At 35.3% G+C, this 23,222-nt stretch overlaps 2 protein-coding genes across 5 annotated transcripts; one reads left to right on the plus strand and one right to left on the minus strand.

The window, feature by feature from the left end:
- Positions 1-239: 239 nt before the first annotated feature.
- LOC105132613 (probable receptor-like protein kinase At1g80640) lies at positions 240-4,130 on the plus strand. 4 transcript variants are annotated; one of them, XM_011036192.1, is made up of 10 exons: positions 240-560; positions 1,084-1,269; positions 1,397-1,641; positions 1,742-1,874; positions 1,973-2,036; positions 2,160-2,256; positions 2,376-2,475; positions 3,195-3,313; positions 3,426-3,515; positions 3,611-4,130. In XM_011036192.1, the coding sequence occupies exons 1-10, from the start codon at positions 383-385 to the stop codon at positions 3,764-3,766; spliced, it is 1,368 nt and encodes a 455-aa protein (XP_011034494.1). In that variant the 5' UTR covers positions 240-382; the 3' UTR covers positions 3,767-4,130. The 4 variants fall into 4 exon arrangements, with proteins under 4 accessions (XP_011034494.1, XP_011034495.1, XP_011034496.1 ...); XM_011036193.1 differs by having other exon boundaries at positions 1,084-1,263; XM_011036194.1 differs by having other exon boundaries at positions 241-560; positions 1,093-1,269.
- A 9,735-nt stretch (positions 4,131-13,865) lies between these two features.
- On the minus strand, positions 13,866-20,325 carry LOC105132614 (plasma membrane ATPase 4-like). The gene is made up of 15 exons (XM_011036197.1): positions 20,200-20,325; positions 19,170-19,289; positions 18,975-19,073; positions 18,738-18,875; positions 18,300-18,614; positions 17,542-17,868; positions 17,180-17,299; positions 16,560-16,682; positions 16,365-16,469; positions 15,963-16,272; positions 15,118-15,632; positions 14,770-14,943; positions 14,496-14,678; positions 14,196-14,377; positions 13,866-14,098 (listed from the first exon to the last, which is right to left on the minus strand). The coding sequence occupies exons 1-15, from the start codon at positions 20,293-20,295 to the stop codon at positions 14,002-14,004; spliced, it is 2,904 nt and encodes a 967-aa protein (XP_011034499.1). The 5' UTR covers positions 20,296-20,325; the 3' UTR covers positions 13,866-14,001.
- Between the last annotated feature and the right edge of the window lie 2,897 nt (positions 20,326-23,222).

Below are 23,222 nucleotides of genomic sequence, written 5' to 3' on the forward strand. Positions count from 1 at the left end.
GTCTCTGGGAAATGCTATCTACCATCGCTTTTAATCAGTCGTTTTATACACTTGTCGTATAAAATTGCCACGTTTGAGATTTTTCACTTGAAATGCAGATAAACGTGGTAAAGGTGAAATGCAGATTAATCTTGAAAGTACACGTGGCTTCCTGAGGGAGCAAGTGCTGAAAGGGAGACTGGTAAAGGTGAGTGCCCCCTAACTTTCCTCATCCATGTAACAAGCCTTCGTTTTATCTTCCCTGCAAACAAATACACTTTAGATTTTCAAATTAACAACGCTACAAGGAACCTCCACAATCCATTACAGCAAAGGACAAAAATATCTCTCCCTCTCTCTCCCTCCGTCCCTCCCTCCCTCTCGTCTGTTTGGAGAACAAGACATGAATGTTCTTGGTCTCTTATTGCCCATGTGGGCATTGTTAAATGCATCTCTGTTTTTCTTGCTTGATGCCAGAGGTGAGTCAACTCCTTCCACCATTTCTGCCTCTCCTCTTCCTAAGAAACATAAACCCAAACCCATGTTTCTCTTCTCTTCAAATATGCAAGCTCAATCTCCAGGTGTGTTAATAATGCTCTGTTTCTTTGTTTCCAAGTTTGTGTTTTTATTTTCCATCTTGGTTCTTGAACAGTCATTGCCTTTATGTGTGTGTCTATGTACTTCATGTTCTTACACGGGATAAAGGGGCTTGCTTTGTTTCACATCACACACTCAAATTACTAACCCCTAGCACCATAACTTGATTCAGTTTGGGGAATGCAGGGGAAGAAAACTAGAAATTGTTGTAATGTAACTTATGTCATTACAATTTCTCCTTTTTTCCCTCTTGGTTTCTCCCTGAACAAGAAGAGGATGAATTCTTCCTGTGATTCTGCAGCTCAAATGTGATTTTTTCCCCTCTCATAATTTGGCTTGAATCTTTCTCTCCAAAACTTGTCATATCAGTTCCTCATGTTTCATTTAATACATTTTTCTTTTCTCTGATGGATGTGTTTGAACTTTATTTATTTAAATTGTTTCTAATTGTATTGGACAAGTTGAGGCTTTTCTTTGAAACTATATTGTACTTAGGCTTCCTTACTGTTTATCCAGGAATGCCTTTGGTTCCTGTGGTTGAAGAAGTGCACCACCAAGATTTGAATAAGAAAATCCTGATAGCACTAGTTGTTGCTTCCACTCTTCTTGGTGGAATAGTGTTGTTTTTCTCATGTTTCTGGATCTACAGACTGAAAAAATCTAGGAAATGCAGGGCCAAAAGTAAAGGCGATGGTATCTTCTTTACACGAGTTAAATTTGCTTTTGCCGTTACATTTTTCCTTTCGAGGCATGTTACAAACAACTGTGCTTGTTATGCTCACTCAGTCTTCCTAATTTTTTGTTTAAATTTAACATGTAGATGTAGCTAAAAGGCATTTGCCGAGTCCGATTGGGGATAAATTTAATCTCTTGAGGATGGCTGGGAAGAAGGGTTCAGTTGCAGTTATGGAATATCAGTTGTTGCAAGCAGCAACAAACAATTTCCGGGAAGATAATGTTCTAGGACAAGGTGGTCATGGATGTGTCTATAAAGCTCGTTTCAGTGAAAAACTCCTTGCAGCTGTGAAGAGATTTGAAGGTGAAGACATTGGAAGAGAATTTGAGGTAATGTCTTTCATGAAATTGATTTGGATATTGTTTCAAAGCATCATGGCTTCTTTAATTTTTCCTTTCTATTCATTTCAAATTTTGTTTGTAAATGCAGAACGAGCTGAATTGGTTAACGAAAATTCAACACCAAAACATAATTTCTCTTTTAGGCTACTGCCTTCATGGTCAAACAAGGTTTCTTGTGTATGAAATGATGCAGAATGGGTCTTTGGAAAGCCAATTGCATGGTATGAATCTTCTCCTTCTGAATTTTAAATTAAATTTTAGAAGATACCAATTTGTACCTTTTTTTCTTATATAATTTATGTTATCGATGAACATTTAGGACCAACACATGGATCAGCATTAACATGGCATCTAAGAATGAAAATTGCTGTTGACGTTGCAAGGTAATTCCATCTCTCAATTTTCTGTATTGCACTTTATTCTCTTTCATTCTCCTTTTTATTTTCCAAAGGAAATCCATTTTTTTATGCTAACTACTTGCTGTCACCAAAAACATTGTTGACCAGAGGACTAGAGTATCTTCATGAGCATTGCAATCCTCCAGTTGTCCATAGAGATCTAAAGTCATCCAACATTCTTCTGGATTCGAGCTTCAATGCAAAGGTAAAAGCCTTCCATGTATAACAAATTTATCAGTTCTGCACTCCTCATAAGTGCATGTTCAGCATCATTTTGTGATTTTAACTAGAATGTTTCCTTTGACGAGTCTTTACTTAATTCAGCTTTCAGACTTTGGCCTTGCCGTAACATCTGGGATCCAAAGCAAGAACATAGAGCTTTCAGGAACTTTAGGTTGTGTAGCACCAGAGTACCTTTTGGATGGTATGTCAAATTCTGTTCAAATCTAAGAATGTTGCCACTTCCATTTTGTTGACTGTTGTTGGTAGATATCCTACTTTTTATATTTCAGCTCATCACAGAATTTTTTTGATATCCTACTTTTTATATTTCAGCTTATCACAGATTTTTTTTCCTTTCTTTAATGATTTCTTAGTCTATTAACTATCACATTTTCAGTCATAAAAATTATGTTTTTGGATTCTCTGATGAACTCTTCATGGTTCAAACTTCTGTCACGTGAAATTTGATCATTTTCCAGCAACCATCATTTCTTCTGCTAAATGCAATGTTGTTGGCGAGAGATTCTGATAATGCATGGTTAATGAAGATTTTTTATAAAATAGTTTTAAAACAATGCAGTGTCTTGTAGCATTCCCCCCTCAAGGCTTAATTTGTTAATGAGTCTGAATAAACTCCGTGAAAAGAATTTTGTCAGATGATGAACAAGGCAGGTTTCGCTATAGCCTCTAATCCTGAGACTTGCCTGGTGGTGATAGATTTTTGCAACACAAGATCCATGGAAAACTTTTCTATTTCATTTTCAAGAACTATATAATTCTACCAGCAAGTATTTTTTTCTACCTTTATGTTCTGGATAATAAATGGTATTGAACATTTCCTGCATCCAGTCTTTCTTTGATACAGAATGAGGCCTAACTGCTTGGAAAGAAACGTATGATCACTTAGTTTTCTCTTTCCAGGTAAACTAACTGATAAAAGTGATGTCTATGCTTTTGGAGTTCTCCTTCTGGAACTCCTGATAGGAAGAAAACCAGTGGAACAGATGTCTCCAGATCAATGTCAGTCTATAGTCTCATGGGTAATTTTCCTTGAACCCTATTTTAGCAGTCATGCCTTGAGGACTCGAGGTAATATCAATCAGGATTCCTTGAGGTTTTGGAACTTAATGGTCCATCATTGTTTACATGTAGGCCATGCCTCAGTTCACTGACCGATCGAAGCTTCCAAACATTGTGGATCCTGTTATCAAAGACACTATGGATTTAAAACACTTATACCAGGTACATTGAATAGGAATCTATATATTGGTGTGCCGACAAGTTTTCTGTTCTTGCTTTTAGTATACAAATTTAATCATCATATTACCTTTGAGTAGGTAGCTGCGGTGGCAGTATTATGCGTGCAACAAGAACCAAGTTACAGGCCATTGATAACAGATGTCCTTCACTCCCTCATCCCTCTCGTACCTCTCGAGCTTGGAGGGTCACTAAGAGTTACAGAACCTGTTCCTCTTGCTCTGCCTTCACACTGATGACTTGAGCATAACCCAAACTGACAGCTTCCTTTGTACATTCAGATGTGTGAAAGTCATTAGAGAAAAGATTTTTGTTTTTCATTGTTACAGTTGTAAATTGAATTGAATTTTAAGATGAGTTTTTGGCAAGCAGCATCTTCAACTTTTGGATCTATCAGCAACACATTTTTCCAAGGTTTAGCAAGATGCCTTCTTATCAGATGAAATGGAGGGTTGTAGCCGTTAAAGGACAGTAATATAGGAGTGGTGAGATTATAGTTTTTCCCAGACGAGCATGTTTCATTCTAACAATCGTTATTGATCAGCAGACATTGTTCTATCCTTCTGTTATGCGATACTTAATGTAAGACATAACTTATCCACACCTTATAGGTGCTGTCATCTGTTAACTTGTAGCTTTTGTTGACCCTTAGTTTTCTTGCAGTCACATGCAATGCCTGACGGGTTTATTAACATTGCCTGCCAGTTTGATATTCTAACTAGTATGAGGGCTTGTACACACCGATAGACGACTTTGAACTCCGTGTAACTCAACTAAATACGGAAATAAAGCTGGAGTAAGCCAGCCAGACCTGGCTTATCTGCTTTGCATATTTACCTTAAATTATCAGAGTTACTGAACCTCCTAAGGAAGCAGGAGAGAGCTTAATTACATCGATCGGCTATGGCAATATGTAACTGTAGGCTGTAGCAATTATAGCCAATGCTTTTGGATCCATCATCCAGACATAGTAATTCTCATTTGGCAGATACAATACTAACTCCAAAAACAGAACAACAATTGGTATCGAAGAAAATATAAGCCAAATGAAGGAGCCAAAAAGAAGATACATGTCTCATGCAGAAGTTTGAATGGCCTAACCCAAAAGGACAAGGCTGCAATTAAACAAGTCTAAAATTTCTTGAAGTCACCAGTCATGGATTTTGACTTAAACCTACCACTGGGATACAGACACAAGGAAGATGGTAGAATCTTTGCACAAATCCTAAAAAAAAAAACTTAAGTTTTCTTTGTTAGCATCGACACGTAAAATCAAGCATATTCTGCCTGGTTGAAATGTATATGCATGTTCATACCTGCAAAACTGCGTGTATTCTATTTTATTATCTCAGGATGTAGAACATCAATGATGGTGACGATCAATTGGAAGACACAATGTAATGTCTGTCATGCCGACACCCAGTTACGTATCATACCGATGGATCAACAATTTTTTGTAATTTATTAATTATTAATTTTGAACCTAATTCCTCCTTTAGAAAGGCTAAGGATAGGATGATATATATTTTTTTATTAGTGTTGGTGTCCGAACTAATTTGCACATAGCTCGATTAATTCCACGAGTCTCAAAATTAATGACCATGTAAATTTCTAGTGGTCATTATATTAGCAACCACAAAGTTCAAATTTGAGACTACAGAGGAAGCAAACCTTTTGATTTCAAGCTTTTACCATTGGATCACCTACTAGATGCTTGATAATTAAATGATAGGTGAGTGAAACTTATATTTATACCTAATATTTTTAAACTTGGCAGAATATCAAGCTTATATGACATGAGTCTAAATCACTTTTAGGTCCAATGTTCTTAAACTTGGCTATGAGTTGAGTACAAATAGGTATAAGTTTGACGAGTTGTCAGACTCAACGTTCTTAGATTAAGTTATATGCTGAGCCTAAATGGATGTGCGTTTGACGAGCTGCTAGACCTAATATTTTAGGATTCAATTATGTGCTGAACTTAAATAGACATGAGTCTGACTAGGTGTCAGACTCAATGTTTTTGAGTTCAACTACTTATAGAGCCTAAGCAGATATAAGTTTGGTAAGTTGCCAGACCCAATGCTTTTGAGCTCACCTATATGTCGAGCTCAAGCGAACATAGGTCTAGCAAACTGACATACACACTAACTGTGAGCTTGGTATCATGTCAAACCCATTAGGTATGGGTCTAAAAGCTCATTAAACCTAGTGCCCTTGGGCTTAGATAGGTGCTGAGCCTAACACAAGTTGGGTCTAATGAACTGTTAGACTTATCGCTCTTAGGCTTGGTTGTGCACCAAGCCTATTTGGACATGGGTTTGGAAACCTATTCGACCCATCGACATTGGATTTGACTAGGTACCAAGCCCAATTGAGCATGAGTTTTGCTCGCTACTATACTCATTGATCGTGGGCTTGACAGTGTGCCAAGCGCTAATGACTAAAGGTCTAGAGATCATAATAGGTATCATATTGGGTCATAAAGCTCGTTTAGTTTATTTTTATGATTTTTAATATAAAATATTAATGTCAAGAATATTCATTTTCCTACACCCTATATATATAAAAAGATCTTTTAATGACCTATCATGTTTTTATCTCATTAATATTATATAAGAAATATTTGTATTTCATTAATGCTAATAGGAGAGAATGACTCTCCAACCTCTCTACTTCAATAAAATGATAATGTTTAGCCTTTAAACAATCTAGGTAAATGATTCACAATTTCTATTTTTCAGACATGAATACTTTTAAATTTGAGAGTATTTATCATACAAAAACAAGAATAAAAACTCTTGTTTTTGAAATATAAAGTTTATTCTCTTATTTATTGTAATTTTTTTCTTAAAAATTATCGACTTTATCATTTGAGGGATTCCTAAACTCTATATAGAAAAAAAAAACTATTTTAAAGATATTAAATCTTTTACCATTAACCATTCAATTCTTAAGCTCTAGAAAACAAAATATTGACATAAATATATAATTATTTATTATCTAAACATAAAAAAAACTTACTCCTAAACATATTAGATTTTAAAACATCACCGCTTCGTGACATATTTTATGCCTGAATTTGACACACTAGGCTTGATATTGTCAATGACTCAAATAAAACAAAACCCATAAAATTGGAGATATATTCCTGCATTATCAAAAGTTCCACATCCTGTTTATCGACAACACTTGGCCTCGTTTCCTCTTCCTCTATCTCTCGCCATTTCTAGAAATGGTAATATCAAATTCGATCTGCACTAAAAGCACCAAGAACATGCTTTTTAAGATTATCCCGGAGGTCACATAGAGCTCCATGATAAGCCGGTTCTTGCAGCAGAGGTCATGCTTTGTAATCCAAGATGCATAGTCGCCTATCTACATGTGTTCCAGCAGCCTTGGGCTATTGTTGCGCCGGGCACCATGCTACTGCTTGGTCATAAGTACTATGTTATTCCTATAAACACCATCAGAAAACTTCAGCGTAAGTCCATCAAATATTCTCAATCTCCAATCAATGATGTCCAAGCCAGCAAGACCCCTAGAAATGATGAAAGGGGCTGTAGCATCCCATCCACTTGCTGTTTTTTTATCAACAAGAACATGAAGTCACCGAGTCCTTGCTTGCATACAGAAGATGAGAGAGCAAACACCACCGGAACTAATATCAAGAGTAAAGCCAGCAGTACTGTGGAAACAAAAAAATCAAGCAGCAGCTGGTGTTCTGGTACTAAGGGGATTGTCAAGAAGATAAATAAGGAGATGACAACAGGATCACCCAGCAGATTTGCATCTCTTGATCGTTGGCAACCAAATCTAGACAGCATTGTAGAAGAATACGAAAGCAATTAAGCATATTACAATCCCTTTACAATGTTTCATGCAGGCATGTAAATGATGTAATGATGTGTACATTAATTTATGCAAACTATGAATTGTTACCTTCGAGATATATGAAGATGAAAAATGCATGTCAAAGGCCTGTTATCATGGTTGCAACCCCCATTACTAGGGAGGTCATATCATACGATATTAAGATTTCCTCAGTAATTTCTGAAATATCCTGGATTGTTCTTTGATATACATGGCTTTTGTGATAGCCAATCTAGATATTCAAGATTGGAAGGAAGAACATTAAGAGCATTATGCGTTGGACAAAAACAGTGGAGAAATCACTGATGTATCAAAGTTGCTGATGAAAATATTTGACTTTAGTTCCCAACCGCGTAGGATCACCGGACTTCATGTGATTTTCTTAGTACTATATATATATGTCCATCACCATAGTTATAAGAACTGAACTGATCTGAGTTAGCTTTGTTCAAGGTGAGGTCATGGGTTAAATAGATTAAATCAATCAAATTTATGATTTTTTAAAACCTTCAATACACGGTTGTTTCATGATTATTTTTTTTAAATATAACCAAAACCCTAAAACATAGTTAAAAACCAAGATTTTCACTAGCTCAGGCCTGCCAAGCTCATGTGAGTATAGAATTAATGCTTGCCTCCGGGTGATATTGTTTCTCTTTCAATGAAAAATTCTGGTTAGTTTGGAGGATCACTAGAGAAAAGACACAAGAAGCTCAACCTGATTTATACTTGTTCTTTTCAAAGCATACATAAGCCATTGCTATATCAAAATAGTCGTGCTTAGCTGTGTGCTTATTTGCATTGTGAAATTCAACTTCTTCATTTCCCTACACAGCGACAAAATTATTGAATAAGAATAATTCAAAACTCATGTTCATGTTGTCAAACTCACGAGTTAACTTGTAAAATTATACGATTTTAAAAATTATCACAGATACAATATATGATATTAGGTAAAAAACTCAAAAATTAATAAATTCGATCAAACTCAGACCGAGTTTACCGAGTTTGATAAAATTAACAAAAATTATTGACTCTCTTAGTCCTCTCCTCTCCATCTCGCTTGTGTCAAAAAAATTCTCTTTTCCCTAAATTTCACATTCCCTGATTCTAGAATCTCAACCCAAGCAGTAGCAGACTAACACCAGTAATGCCTGAGATTGCATCTTTATCTGCAAAGTTTCTAAGTGCAGCCCCCTCACCTTCTTATCCAGTTAGCCTTGTGCGCGCTACACCATTATTAAAAACTACACCTAGGGCAACCCCATAACTTCATGCTAATGGAACTGTTTCTCATACGCAATCCTAACAGATTGAAGATCCTACAAATAGGGAATCAGAAGAGTTTGATGAGACGTGTGAAAATCTTCAGGATGATTAAGGTGAAATTTTTGTGGCTTGCACATAGACTTGGGCAAACTTCCTATAATGTTGTTGTTGCACAGGTTTTATATAGACTGGATTAGCTGAGCAGCTGCAAGGTAGAAATGGTGGTCGTATTACTGGTTTTAATCATGCCAGTGTCATGGTAGAGCATCTTGAGGCTGCTGGGCAGGAATCCTTTGATTTCTCTTGTACAATTATGCATAATTTTGAAATTCAGATCGGTCTAGCAGGTCGACCTGGGCCTGAGACTGGTCCGAGTCTAAGTAAAAGCCCACCGAGGAGTTGGCATGGCGAAACCCGATCTACCCGGGTAAAACCGCCTAAGACATGTCCCTTTTTTTTTAATTGTAAGAGGCTAATATGACATTGGTTTGGCCTTTTATGATAAAAGGGTCAAAATGATAAACAATGAAGACAAAGAGAAAACCTAATTAAAGAAAAAGCCATTTTAATCATGAAGAGCAAAGGAGCAGAAGACTTTTGATCACTGTTTCAAATCTGCTTTTGTTTCTCTTCACGACTCTCCTTCTTTCACTCTCTCTTTTCGTTTTTCTTTGTCTTTTTTTAAACTTGTAGTTCTTGATCTGGCATCGATTCATTTATTCTTTCCTATTCTCATACCTAAAAGTATATTTCTCTGTTCTTTTCTTTTCTGTAACTTAATAAAGCCTCTGCCTCATTTTTCTTGATTTATTTCAATTATTTCTTAATGAGTTGCATATTAGTTAAATTATATATTGGAAACAATATCAAGTATCAACTACTTCATAGTTTATTGGTACACCATTAATGTTTAAATTGATGTCGTGGAACACACAAACAAGGTTTTTCACTGGTATATAATTTCTAAAAAAAGGAGCAAATAAAGAACTCCATAAACCTCTCCCTCAAACTATTGTTTGGTCAAACTAATTAGTTTGAAATAAATTATGATTCTACCATTCATAATCCATACATGCCTAGAGATTCCTATTATATATGCTGTTATGATAGAGTATTGCTCGGCCCCAGGATATCAGGACATGTTTTTGTGATCAAATTGTGATCATTTCAGCATTATCATAAGTCATAACCACTTATAAATTATGAACAAACATAGGAATAATAAAAAGAGAGAAGAAAAAACTAGTTATGAATAGACAAGTGATTTATATACCATAAGGAAATGAACTATGTTTGGTTTGGTTTCAACTAAAGATTTTAGTAGCTACCTGATGTAAGAATAAGAATATTAATATTACAGTATGATTAAGAAATTCCACTCTTTTCACCATCTTAGGAAAGAATTGAACCTTTAATTTGACATTGCCCATGACTATTGCTAGATTTGATTGTAATAACTGAAGTTCCATCAAGATCATCAAATCTAGTGTTTATAATTAAAATTTCTCAAAAGCTAGTTTGAGTCATTAATGATCTCACTTTTATGCTTTATAGAGCTTGGCTTGATTGAATATTCATAAATAAAATATTCAATCATTATTCATTCATAATTAGGTTGAAAATCCAGACCTAAATATTATAATATCAACAAAATCATTGATGTTTGCCTCAGATATGTCTTTTTGATTGACAATTAAATGGTCATAACATGGTCTTTTATTGTTAGCTACTAGTTGAAATGTTGTCGACATCACAAAGTATTATAGAGAATGCAAATTGCTTTGGTACTCATTCTGAATATATACAAAAGTCTATGATTTGACTTGAAATTATATTTCTTTTTATAAATTATAATAGGTCCTTAAAATATCTTCACATGATGGTAGTACTCCAAGTAATGATTTTTCAACGGCCCAATCTTCTTAACCTTGAATTTCCATATCAAATGGTAGTAGAGGAAGAACATATTTAACAAGGGATCATTGTAGAGAAGCTCCTAAACTTAGTGTTGGATGTAAAAAAACTAAATTAGTAGGTTTATATTGTGCTAAAATATTTACGGGTGATGACATTAATCGATTGAAGCAACATTTAGCTGGAGCTAAAGGAGAAGTTGAACAATATCATAAATGTCCTGATGTTCGACATCAAATGTTTTTGAATCTTAAAGGAAATGTTGAAAGAAAAGGAGTTATAGAAATGCAAGCAGATTTCAATTCATTTAATGCACAACAAAAGAAGCATGAAAAGATGATGATTAGACAATTAGAAGATGATAATGAGGATGCCAAGATTTCAAAACATACGTTACCATTAAAGGTTACAAAAAAGAAAAAGATTTAAAGCACCAACATTGTAAAACAGTCAATTACAAGTTATGGAAAGTAGAAAAAATCTGCAATATTAAGGGCATATTTCATGTCGAGAACAATTCTTGGTGCTTAAAAGTCTCTTCAGAATTGTTCACAAAGGAAGAAAACAGTTGAATGGTGTGATCTTGCTTTAACGAAGTGGATGATTGATGCATGTATGCCATTTAATGCTGTTAACTCTGTGTTTTATCAGCATGCCATAGATGCTATAACAGCCATAGGTCTTGGTTATCAAGGACTAAACTTGCATGCTATTCGCCGTTATGACTTGGCAAAAGTAGTTGATGAAGTAAAGATTTAGGTTGAGAGTTATTGAGAGATTTAAAAGAAGACTAGTTGCACATTAATGCCTGATGGATAGACATATCAAAAAAGGAGGAATTTAATTTAACTTTTTAATATATTGTGCTAAAGACGAGTTTTTTTAAAAACTGTTGATGTATTAGATGTCTCAAAGATTGCTAGATTGTTGCATCATTTGTGAGGTTATTTTGTATGTTGAGGTAGAAAACATTGTGCATATGATGACTAATAATGTTAGAAATTGTGTTGTTGTTAGCAAGTTATTGATGAAAGAATTTCCTTTAATATTTTAGTCTTTTTATGCTGCTCATTGCATCAACCTCATACTCTAAGACATTGGTAAATTGTAGTCAGTTTGTTCTATTATTGAGCATGCTTCTAGTATCACAAAATACATTTATAATCATTATCATCCATTGTATTTGATGAGGAAGTTCATAAAGATGAGTTGAGAGCTATGGTGACATCTAGAAAATGGATCTCATCTGCTTAGCAAAGAAAAAAAGTTTGTTGAGAGTGCGTTAGACTCTCTATTTTAAGAAAAAAAATGTAATAATTATGCAAATGAGTAAAGAAAAAAATGTAATAATTATGCAAATGAGTAAACCTTTAGTTCGAGTTCTACGAATGACTGATGATGATGATAGACCTTCATTGAGATATTTGTATGATGCTATTCATTATGCAAAAAAAAAAATGTTGAGGAGATTTCAAAAGAGAAAAGCTAGAGTAAAACCTTTTATAAACATTATCAACAATCGGTGGGATGGAAAATTATATAGAAATCTTTATGCAGCTGTATCTTGGTTGGATCCTCGATTTTAATATGATGCAAATAGAATGGATAAACATATAAGCACCATTTCTAGACTTCTAGATGTTCTTGAAAAGTATGCACATAAAAATCTATCATTGTAAAGTAAGATTATAAGTGAGATGAAGTTGTTCAGGAATGCTGAACATAACTTTGGTCATGCATTCATAACAAATAATCGTATCCTTATGCCTCCAGGCATATAATTTTTATATTTCAAAATATTATTTGACATAGTCTTACTTATTATTTTTTTGTATAGATGAATGGTGGATGATATATGGAACTAATGCTCTAAATCTACGACATTTGGCTATACGAATCTTAAGTCAAATTTGTAGTTTTTTAGGATGTGAGATAAATGAGATTATTTTTTAACATATTCATTCTATGAAAAGAAATAAATTGGAGTACCAAAGATTTAATGACCTTGTTTACGTCCATTGCAATCTAAGATTGAAACAATAGTATTTGAAAAATTCCTTAAATATGATTTTATCTTATTTAGTAGCATTATTAATACTTATATTGTGTTTCCTTTCACTTTTAATATATAAAAATTATTGGAAAGGATGAAATTATGATCCAATTAATTTTGAGATAATTTATGACATTAAAAATTGGATAGTAGAAGATGACCTGTCAATTTTGACAACTGAAGAAGCAAAGAGTTTTCAGCAAGCTCCATTAACAATGATCATATAAGATACTTTAGATAATGATAATTAATGATTGATTATAGTGATAAATATTATTTAAAATAAGTATTGTTTAACACATAATATTTATTTGTTAATTGTGCTTGAAATTTAGATGCCATAAATATTAATGAGATTGAAAATGATTGTGATGATGAAGTTTTAAAGGAGTGTGTTTATGTTTTAATAGGTGTTAACGAGATTGACTCAATTCCTTTGATATTTGATTCAAATTTTGCTACTATGAATATAAAAAAACATAATGTGTTCATTCAATAAAAGTGAATGTGTTGTTAATTTAGAATTTATATTTTTAGATGTTTTGTTTTAAATATTTTAGAATTTATATTTGATTTGTGTTTTGGATATTGAATTAAATTTATGTTGTTGGTTTAAAATTTAAATTTAGTTTATATAAGTATTGTATTGTACTGTAACTAGTTAGGTATTTTCTATAAATATTGTATTAGTTTTTTTTAAGTTAACTCGAGTCAATTCATTCGACCCATGACTTGATTATTAGACTGCTTAATCACTTAATCAAGTTTCAAAACTATATAATTATAATTCTTAAAAAAATAATAAATGTCGATAAAAATGTTACTATCTTCCCTTTTATTGCAATTCCCACATGAAGTAGAAGTTGAATTTCCAAAACCAAAAATTAGGTTTTCATTGTTTTAATTATTATTTATTTTATTTGATATAATATATGAAATTAGGTTTTTTTTTCAATTATATCCTCCAACTTTTTTATCTATAATATTTTTTTTATTATTTTAATAAAATTAAAACAAAATTAAAATATTAATAAGTTAATTTTGATTTTATTTTTTATTATATAGCTAAATACTGAAAAATATTTTTTAATTTATTTTTGATAATACTGTCAAATATTAAAAATAATTTATTTTTCAAAAATTTATTTTAAAAAAACTATTTAAAAAAAATATTATTTTTCAACAAATGGAGACGTAAAGGAGTAGCAAACAAACGTTATCGAAAATTTTCCTGCTGTTAGAATGGTAGGTTTCCTTATTAGGAAAGAGTTGAAGAAAAATTTAGGAGACAGTCGGAGTGTCTTCCTGTGCTTGTGCTTTCTTTCAAACGCTTTTCCCTACTAAAAGCTCACCTTTTGTAATTCAAACGCTGTAGTGTTGTTGAACGGTTTCATTGTCAAGTCCCTTGAGTTTCACCAACAATGCCGCATGACCCTCGAGTGTGTGAAGCTCCCTCAGCCTAGAACAGAAGAGATCACGAGTGGAATTAAGATATACAAATGTAGATTGGGAAGAAATTGTTGTTAGTGAACAGGAAAAGCTTTGTTGATCATTACCTGGCAACTTCAGCACGCATCTTGGCCTGTTCAGCAATACTAGACAACTCTCTGTGATTGCTCTTGTCACGGTAGAGTTCCGAGCCTTCAGGAGGATGCACTACATCAATGGTACGTTGAGCAGCAGACCATTGTGCCATCCTCTCTCCTTTTCCATAATCCTTCTTTGAGGTGAAAGCAGTCTGCATAATCAAGTATAACGAAGGTAAATATTTAACAGAGAGGAGAAGGTTTTCTAGATGAGACTTGACATCCTTGAACATAAAAAGATTTATAGAAAAAAGAGACGATTCCACCGACCTTATTTTGCAGGAGATTATCCCAGGCTCTGCCACTCAAAGCGTAGCGGATTATGAATTTGATGAAATCAAGAGGGATGTAGAATATAATGCTGTAAAGCCAGATGACAACTGCCCATCCCCATCCAATGCCACGGATTCTCGCAAATCCCCAGTTGCAATACACAGTAATGAGTGTTGCAATCTTAATGGCAAACCAGAAACGTACATCACTGGTTTTTCTTTCACGATATGCAAAGAAAAAAACCCGGAATGAAAATTTCTAAACAACTCACCAGTTGTGCTAAAACAAAGGCACCCGCAAGGTAACCACCAGGGCATTCGACAAAAGACCAGCTTCGGGACCTAGTAACAAAAATGAGTGCCTGACTGACGATGCTCACTTGCAGGTATATAGCTGATGCCAGCTCATCACGGTTGTTCCTGATGGACCTAACACCAAATTTATCCTGCAAATATTTACAGTGTGCAATCAATATCGGTACTACAGGCAACTGCACAGCAGTAACGAGCTGACAGCAAGGGACAAGCGTTACAAGTTCTTGAAACCACATATGCTTTATAGAAATGTAAACAGCATGATAAAATCATGAGCTAGTTGTACGGTTCATGGTATTTCTTACAGAAAAGAAGTCGGAACTGTGAGCAACCCAGAAGAATAAAACAGTCACTAGAGCTAAGTAGGTGCCTAGAATGACACCAGTAGCAAATATCTCCTTAAGTTTCCAGGAGTCAGGGATTGGAGATGGTTTCACTCTGTCTTTGGAGATAGTCATGATTGTTCCATCGTTGAGTATCGCAATGATCAGAACCATGAACGGGGAAAAATCAAATTTCCAAATTAGAGCAAGGAGCAGAAAACCCAGCACAATACGGATGGTTATAGATACTGCATAGATGGTGTAGTTCTTCATTCTCTGGAAAATGGCTCTGCTTGTTAACACAGCACTCACAATCACACTCAATCCTGGCTCTGTCAGGACTATGTCAGATGCACCGCGGGCTGCATCAGTAGCATCGGCCACTGCAATTCCGATGTCCGCTTTCTTCAATGCTGGCGCATCATTTACACCATCTCCAGTCATCCCGCAAATATGCTTCCTAGCTTGCAGCCTCCTTACAATCTCGAACTTGTGCTCTGAATGTTTGATCATTAATTAATTTCTTTGATTTGTTGTTTATGCATGCAATGAAATAACTAGGAATATTTTTTCCCATGTCTCTTAATATATGCGTGCGAGATGAAAAAATCTCCACCTCTCTTAATATATTGTTTTATAAAACCATTCCATGTCTCACCAGCTAATTCCAAAATGCCGGATAGATCTTTGTAATGGATCCACATAAAGGATTTAACTTGTAAGGGCATCTATTTTTTGTTTATTATAAGAAATAAACTTAGTGAAACATCTGGATTGATGCAAACAACACAAGTCATGTTCAAAACAGTAGAATTTAGTCCAGTTACCAGGGAAGACGCCAGCAAAGCCATCAGCCTTTTCGATAAGCTCATCAACAGGAAGGACTGCGGTTGATTCATCCGGGTGCTGCCCAAGGAGGGCAGTAGAGGGATACATGTTGGTTCCCATTCCAAGCCTCCGACCAGTCTCCTTACCAATTGCTAGCTGATCACCAGTGATCATCTTAACATTGACACCTAGATTGAGGGCACGAGTAATGGTTTCTGCACTGTCATGCCTTGGAGGATCAAAGAGAGGCAACAGGCCCACAAATTCCCATGGCCCTCCAGGGCTTTCCTTGGTTTTCTCCGGAACAATCTGCAAAGAAAAGACAGCTAAATCAGATAGAGTTCCTTGTATCTGTAATTATTTCAGAACACAATTCTGAGGAAAAGAGAATATGAACTCACTTGTCTACAAACAGCTAGAGAGCGGAGGCCTCGTTCAGCAAACTTATCAATGATGGCATTAGCTTTTCTTTCTACATCTTCCCGGAGGTTGCACAATGCAATGATCTGTTAGGAGATTTTAAATGCCGTAAATGATTAAGTGCAATACAAGGAAGGGGAGAAAAAAGCAATACAAGGCAATAGATGATCTATAACCTGCTCGGGGGCGCCTTTGCTAACTCGGTGCCAATTGCCATCAGAGTCGATATACGTTATAGCTGTACGCTTCTCCACTGGATTAAATGGCAAGAAATGTACCTCAATGATGCTTTCTCTGGCCTGCACAGTGAAATAAACTCACGGTCAGGCTTTCAGTTATATTCAAAGCTCATAATAACCTGACACTTGACATGGTGAATGAGGTAAACAATCAGGTGGGGAGTAATGGTCTCCTGACAAGTTGCACACAAGGGAAATCAAGCTTGATTGAAGTAAGATGAAAATGCAGCAAAATTAGCTCCAGTTAAATAACAAATGCATATCAAGGATCAACACGTGATTTTAAGTCTGACTCCACTTTTTTCTTCTCTTGCATGATGCTACTAGTCATCATCTCATCCATTTTCTCTATTCAGCTAGATTATTTAGAAGATTGTGTTGCTATAGCTGTGCTGCAACTTAATAAAATGTCCGCGAAGGGAATCCTTCTCTTTTTTATTAGCCAAGCTTGTTGAGAAATTTAAAGTTAGGAAGCACAGCATGTTAGTGCCCTCGTAATGCTTGTGCGAAACAGGCAAGAAATTTAAAGTGTTGACATATCTCAACTGTAACATTACCTCCTCGGGATCTGCTAACATCCCAACAATACATGCATCAATAGCATCCTGATTCTCAACCCTGGAGGCCCTAGCCCCTAGCAAAATTAACGTGTCCTTGTCAACATCGTTAACAAATACCTGAAAATTAAACAAATGCATCAATAATCAGTGAACCAACAAGGAACGAACAATTAGGAGGGATGACTCCCTAAAAAATAATCACACCATATAAATTTAATGACTGCCTTCCATCCTAAAACTGAAAGATTCCACGTCAGTTCAATAGTGATGCTCCAGTTTATGATATATTTGCTAAAACTGAAAGACTCCACGTCAATTCAATAGTGATACTCTAGCTTATGATATATTTGTAAACTGACCTCAACCAAACTCTTGTCTACTGTAAGTATGTTAAGAGTGAGGGTACCGGTCTTGTCACTGCATAATACATCCATTCCAGCCATTTCTTCAATAGCCGTCATCCGCTTAGTGATAGCTCCTTGCTGCGAAAGCCAGTGGGATCCAATTGCCATTGTCACTGACAACACGGTTGGCATGGCAATTGGGATCCCTCCAATGAGAAGCACCAAAATATTGTCAATACCATCCCGGTACTTGCGCCTCTGAATAGGCCACATTACAAGTGCCTCTATGAGTACTCCCACTACAATGGAGATTATGCAAAAGTTTCCAATGGATATCAACACCTGATCAAACCATATCACCATCAAGAATCCATCACAAAAAAGAAGAAAGTCAGAAGATACTTAAAAGTTTACTAATGAAACTTCAGAACCTGCAACAGAGACGTCTGTGATTTGTTACTAAACATTCTTATAATTCAAGTTTCTTTCTTTCAAAAAATATTAAATCTGCTAAAAGTATGCTTTCATAATACATAAGCTGTAGTATTTAATATGTAACAATTTTTAGGATTACTTGATAATTTCTTGAGCTGATTTCAAATTATGGAACAATTTTGGCAATATAATATCATAACTCAAAACGGGGCGGTGAGCTATTTGGACAATAAGTTTTAATACCATATAAAAAATTAGTTCGCCTTCAAAACATAAATTGTTAGCCTCATCTCTAATAGTATTATATTTCTACAGTTTTTTCCCAGTTAGCTCAGTACCTTTTGGAAATGCCCCACTTTATTGGTGCTATCTACGAGATGAGCAGCTTTACCAAAAAAGGAGTGCACCCCAGTGGCAATCACAACAGCTTCAATCTCACCATGCTTGCAGGTAGACCCAGAGAATACTTCATCGCCTGGCTTCTTTGTAACTGGCAAAGACTCACCGGTGAGAGCAGACTGATCAATCTTAAGCGGGTCACCCTCCAGTAGACGAGCATCTGCTGGTATAATGTCTCCCAGCTTGATACTGATCACATCTCCTGGGACCAAGACAGCAGCCTCTTGCTCAATCCACCTTCCATCTCTCAAAACCTGCAAACAGAATTATTAACATTATCGAAAAATGGAAGTACTAGATCTTATTTTTTGTATCTAAGTAATTACAGACTTAGAAATTAATCGAGCGGGTGACATTCTGGTGTGGAAATACCATACCTTGGTCTTCAGGGCAAGACCTGCCATAAGAGCAGCCGCAGCATTGCCTGCACTATTTTCTTCATAGAAACTTATAGTTGAGTTCATGAGAAGCAATACCACAATACCCAAAAAGTCTTGCCAGTCTGGTGGCTTGCCCTGCATTTATTTTAATTCTTACAGAGAATTTAACTATTTACGAACAACTACAACTGAGAAATCAGAGACACCGAAAGAGAGAAGTAAATGCTCACTAACCTCTCCGTTTGCCAAGACAATGGCCACGACAGCAGCACCCTCCATGACCCATGAGAGTGGGTTCCACATAAAACCCAAGAATTTCAAAAGCTTGCTCTCCTGTTTCAAACAATCCAGCTTAGCAGTCATTCCATATCTTACAGCTTAAAAATTAACGGCAAAGAAAAACAAAGAAATATTGGAGATTCTTTTTGCCTTTTTCTCTTCCAGCTTGTTTGGACCGAAAATTTGAAGCCTCTTCTGGCCTTCCTCGGTAGACAGACCCTCTTTCGTGCATTGCAATTGTTGAAACACTTCCGAAACTGGAATACGGTCCTGTTATTAAATTGCAAAACCAATGAGTTATAAATCTCTGATAGTTTAATTAATTAATATACTCAACAATATCCAACCTAGCCAAATTATCATGTTATAATTCATGAATCATGACTTATTGAATCACAGAGAGAGTGCTGAAATAGAATATGTCCCCGCTATATTTCATGAATTATTTCAAGTATTACTATGCGAAATATTGAACATGTGATTAAACTAAGAATTAAAGAATTTAGAAATCTGAACTTCGTACGTCAAAGGAAAATCAGACTATAAATTAAAGCAGAATATGATCAATGACTTCCTCCACTAGCCACTGAGGCACACTCTTCCAAACGATACCAGCATTCTATATATTCAATATAAACTGCATCTCATTAACATGCATACGATATTTTTCGGATTTGTTGTTGATCATCTCATTTTTTTAATAATGACAGCAGCTTACATGATGATGATGATGATGATCTTCAAATCTTGGAAACAAAAACACGAACGTAAAATACTTGAAACAGTTTCATAGCAAATTAACAAAAACCTGAACGTACAATAATACATAAAACAGGAATCTGATATCTTAAAAACGAAGAGCAAAGCACTCCAAATCGTAGAGAAGAAAACAATTAAACGAAGATCAGTATATCGGAAACATTTTTTTGAGAGCCGAGGCAGTAAGTTTACGTAGCAAATAGCAGCAACAGAGCTTATAAAAATGGAGTACCCAAACACGTACGACTTATATTACGAAGGCAGAGAAACGACAACAGAGAGAGATCCGTAACCAAACAGGTTATCGTTACGATATGCAAATAAGAACAATATATCATCGATATCACAGTACATGTATAGAAAACAATGACTACACCGACGCCTAAAAATTAAAAGTGAAAAATAGGAGGAGTCGTCTCACAAGGTCGACGTTCTCGTTTTTTATTTCCTGCAAGCTAAGCACCATGCCGTCGGCGGTGGTGGCAGCAGCGATTTCGTAGTAGCAGTCGTCAGCCATTTCCTCGCAATACTTCCGCAAAACCTAGCTAGGTAGCTATTCGCATTTGACTGAAGCAAAGAAAAAGAGAAGGGAAAAGGAGTCTCTCACACACTTTGCAATTTATAAGCAAACATGTTCAGTGAAATTCCAGTCTCCAGTTTTTGAGTAGTGTGTTTGATTTCAAATGTGAAATTACACTTCTCACCTCACCAGTACGAGCTACTCTCCTTTTTCAACTGTTTGAATCCACCCCAAGATTATTTTCCGATTTATACTCACGGCCTCCTACTGGTTATTCCCATGACAGACCAGTAGTACGACTCTTGAAAGTTGAAAGGTTTGTTGCTTTAGGGACACGTGGTGGGATTTCATTTGATCCATGGTTTTCGGGGTTTTGAAATTTAGCTGCCAGGTGAAGGTTTGATGGGAATAATCCCTCAACATACCGGAAACGTGTTCAAGCAACAAATCAATGACACAAGAGGCCATTTTTTTTGTCTCGTGAGTCGTGACAGTTCAACAATTAAGCTCGTCGTCTTAGCTACGCGACGAACGTTTATTGGTTTGGTTTCCTCTGTTTTTCAGTGGGCCGAGCTTGGAATTTCAACGCCGAACCATGCACGAGGCCCGTCAAGGGGCATTGGCCCCATTCACTGATCACAGATATTAAATGAGCCTCGTCTAATGGGGTTATATTGGTTTCTCAAAATAAGATGCTGATGTAACTTACATGGGAGCAAAAGAAGCATTATGTGGTGGGATCGAAGTTTTATATGGTGTGTGTGTGATTATGTTATTATAAGTTTCCCATGAAATTATAAGATTTTTTTCTCTTGAATTTCCATTTTGTCTCTTTTCGTTTGAGGTGGGAGATCATGAGAGGGGATCAGGGAGCCAAATTTGTCAAATGTTAGGAGAATAATCACGAAGATGATGAATTAAGGATATCCTGCGAGGAAGAATCAATCTTCCTATTTCTATTAACGATTCTAATTAACTTTAGACTTACAATGACAAGGTACGATGATGTTATTAACGTTGTTCTGCTGTTGGCCAATGGTGAAGTTCATGCTAGCCCATTTTCAATACAAAAATATAATCTAAAAAGGTCACAGTAGCTATATATAATTACATTGTATATAGCCTGGAATGAGCAAAATCCTCTTAATTGGCAACAAGATAAGATCAGCACATAGATCAGATAATGATTAGTGTTTATAGGAAGATGCATGCATCCTAATTATATCTTACATGCTGCCCTTTACAGTTAGGTGAGAAAGGGAGAGGAGCAGCAGTGCCAAATTGCCGATCTATGTTGCTTACTCGTGTCGCCAAAGGAAACAAAAAGCAGTGTCCTTTTGCCTCTTAGCCATGGAATACGATGAAGGGTAAGCTAAAAACAATGTGGCTGCTTGATGCGGCGAGACACATCACTGATATACACAACATGGGCTGCATGGCCATGTGAAGAATCGGAATAGGGATAAAAATATATATATATATAAATCAATGAAAGTGCCTGCAAATGATCTACCGATATTCCTGATCATAAGGGTGTGCTCGAAAAGGTTATTAAAAGGTATAAATATAAAAGGAACAAGGAAAGGGGAGACACTTTAACACAAAATGTAGTCGATCCTAATGAATATTTGCAATCTAACTAAATAAAGAGAAAGAAACTAGACCTTGAACTGCCCATATATATGTGTGGAGAGAGAGATGGTACACGCATGTCTCTCTGTCCCCTTAACCTACCTACGCCACAGGAAGGTGTGGCTAAAACCATGTGCAATCCCAACATGCACATGCATGCAACTATTTGGATAACATGGATCTGCATGTGAAGGAATGGGGGTGGAATATAGAGACAAACAATTTGGGTTTTGTTTTGTCTAGGAACTCTATCGTGTTCGTTTCATTCTACTGCCATTGATTGCTTTTCGATTCATCGAGGAAAGTTTCTGAAAGAAAAGATGGGGGGACAAGGATGGTGCCTTGGCTTTTCCAGGAGTACTTCGCCACCAACCTTAAAGAAAAAAATAGTTGGCGGATCTTTGTATTGCGCGCTCACTCAATTCCAAGTATCTAAATCCAATGATAAAACTGATCCAAAGTTCAACATGGGATTGAAGTGGACATGATTAAGTTTTTCACCGGGATAAATCCCACATGATTGTCTCCCCCATGATTTGGACACGAGATTCCATGCACTAGATCGTTATTCTTGACTGCTTTTTTAGCGATCTTAAGGTGAAAAAATCACCTTCTTGTATTATTGTGTGTAATAATTAATTTCTTCCTTCTACCACAGGTACGAAATATGATTTCTTTCATGTATTTTTTTTACAAAAAAAATACTATCCGTAATGAAATGACAATTTTGTTCTTCTTTCCAAAATTATTAGGACTTGAACAGGTATTATAGTATTTTTCATATAATTAAAAAGAAAGTTACGAATTTACACATTTATTTAACATAGTAAAATTATTTAATTGTCTTTGACAACAAAATCTTCTATACTTGGATTAGGGGTTTTATCGTTTTTTTTTATAAAAAATAGTTAAATAACATTTTTGCCTTTATGCCGTGTTACCTTAAAATTTAGATATTTTTTTTTGCTAAAAATTATTTATTTTTTATATTTTTAAATTGTTTTTATTTTTTTTGCTAAAAAATATTTATTTTTTATATTTTTAAATCGTTTTGATGTGCTGAATTTAAAAATAATTTTTAAAAATTAAAAAAAAATTATTTTTATATATTTTTAAGCGAAAAGCACTTTAAATCATAATTGATACCATAATTCTAAACAAGCCCTAAAAACTAGAATTTTTATAGCTTTGATCCAGAGATCTTTACACCAGTGTGTGAAATGTCCCTATGCTCTTTGAACACTTTAAATCACAATTGGTACCATAATTCTAAACAAGCCCTAAAAACCAGA

Source organism: Populus euphratica, unplaced genomic scaffold, assembly GCF_000495115.2.
Source record: "Populus euphratica unplaced genomic scaffold, PopEup_1.0 scaffold87.1, whole genome shotgun sequence".
Lineage (NCBI taxonomy): Eukaryota > Viridiplantae > Streptophyta > Magnoliopsida > Malpighiales > Salicaceae > Populus > Populus euphratica.

What these genes read in the sequence shown, in the direction of transcription:
- LOC105132613 (XM_011036192.1), top strand. Translation starts at nt 383, where the DNA reads ATGAATGTTCTTGGTCTCTTATTGCCCATGTGGGCATTGTTAAATGCA. An exon ending in TTTGGAAAGCCAATTGCATG is followed by an intron (nt 1,875 to 1,972) that starts GTATGAATCTTC and finishes ATGAACATTTAG; the next exon opens with GACCAACACATGGATCAGCA. An exon ending in ATTTAAAACACTTATACCAG is followed by an intron (nt 3,516 to 3,610) that starts GTACATTGAATA and finishes ACCTTTGAGTAG; the next exon opens with GTAGCTGCGGTGGCAGTATT.
- LOC105132614 (XM_011036197.1), bottom strand. Translation starts at nt 20,295, where the DNA reads ATGGCTGACGACTGCTACTACGAAATCGCTGCTGCCACCACCGCCGAC. An exon ending in TAGACAAGAGTTTGGTTGAG is followed by an intron (nt 17,300 to 17,541) that starts GTCAGTTTACAA and finishes TTTAATTTTCAG; the next exon opens with GTATTTGTTAACGATGTTGA. An exon ending in ATAATCTCCTGCAAAATAAG is followed by an intron (nt 14,378 to 14,495) that starts GTCGGTGGAATC and finishes TTGATTATGCAG; the next exon opens with ACTGCTTTCACCTCAAAGAA.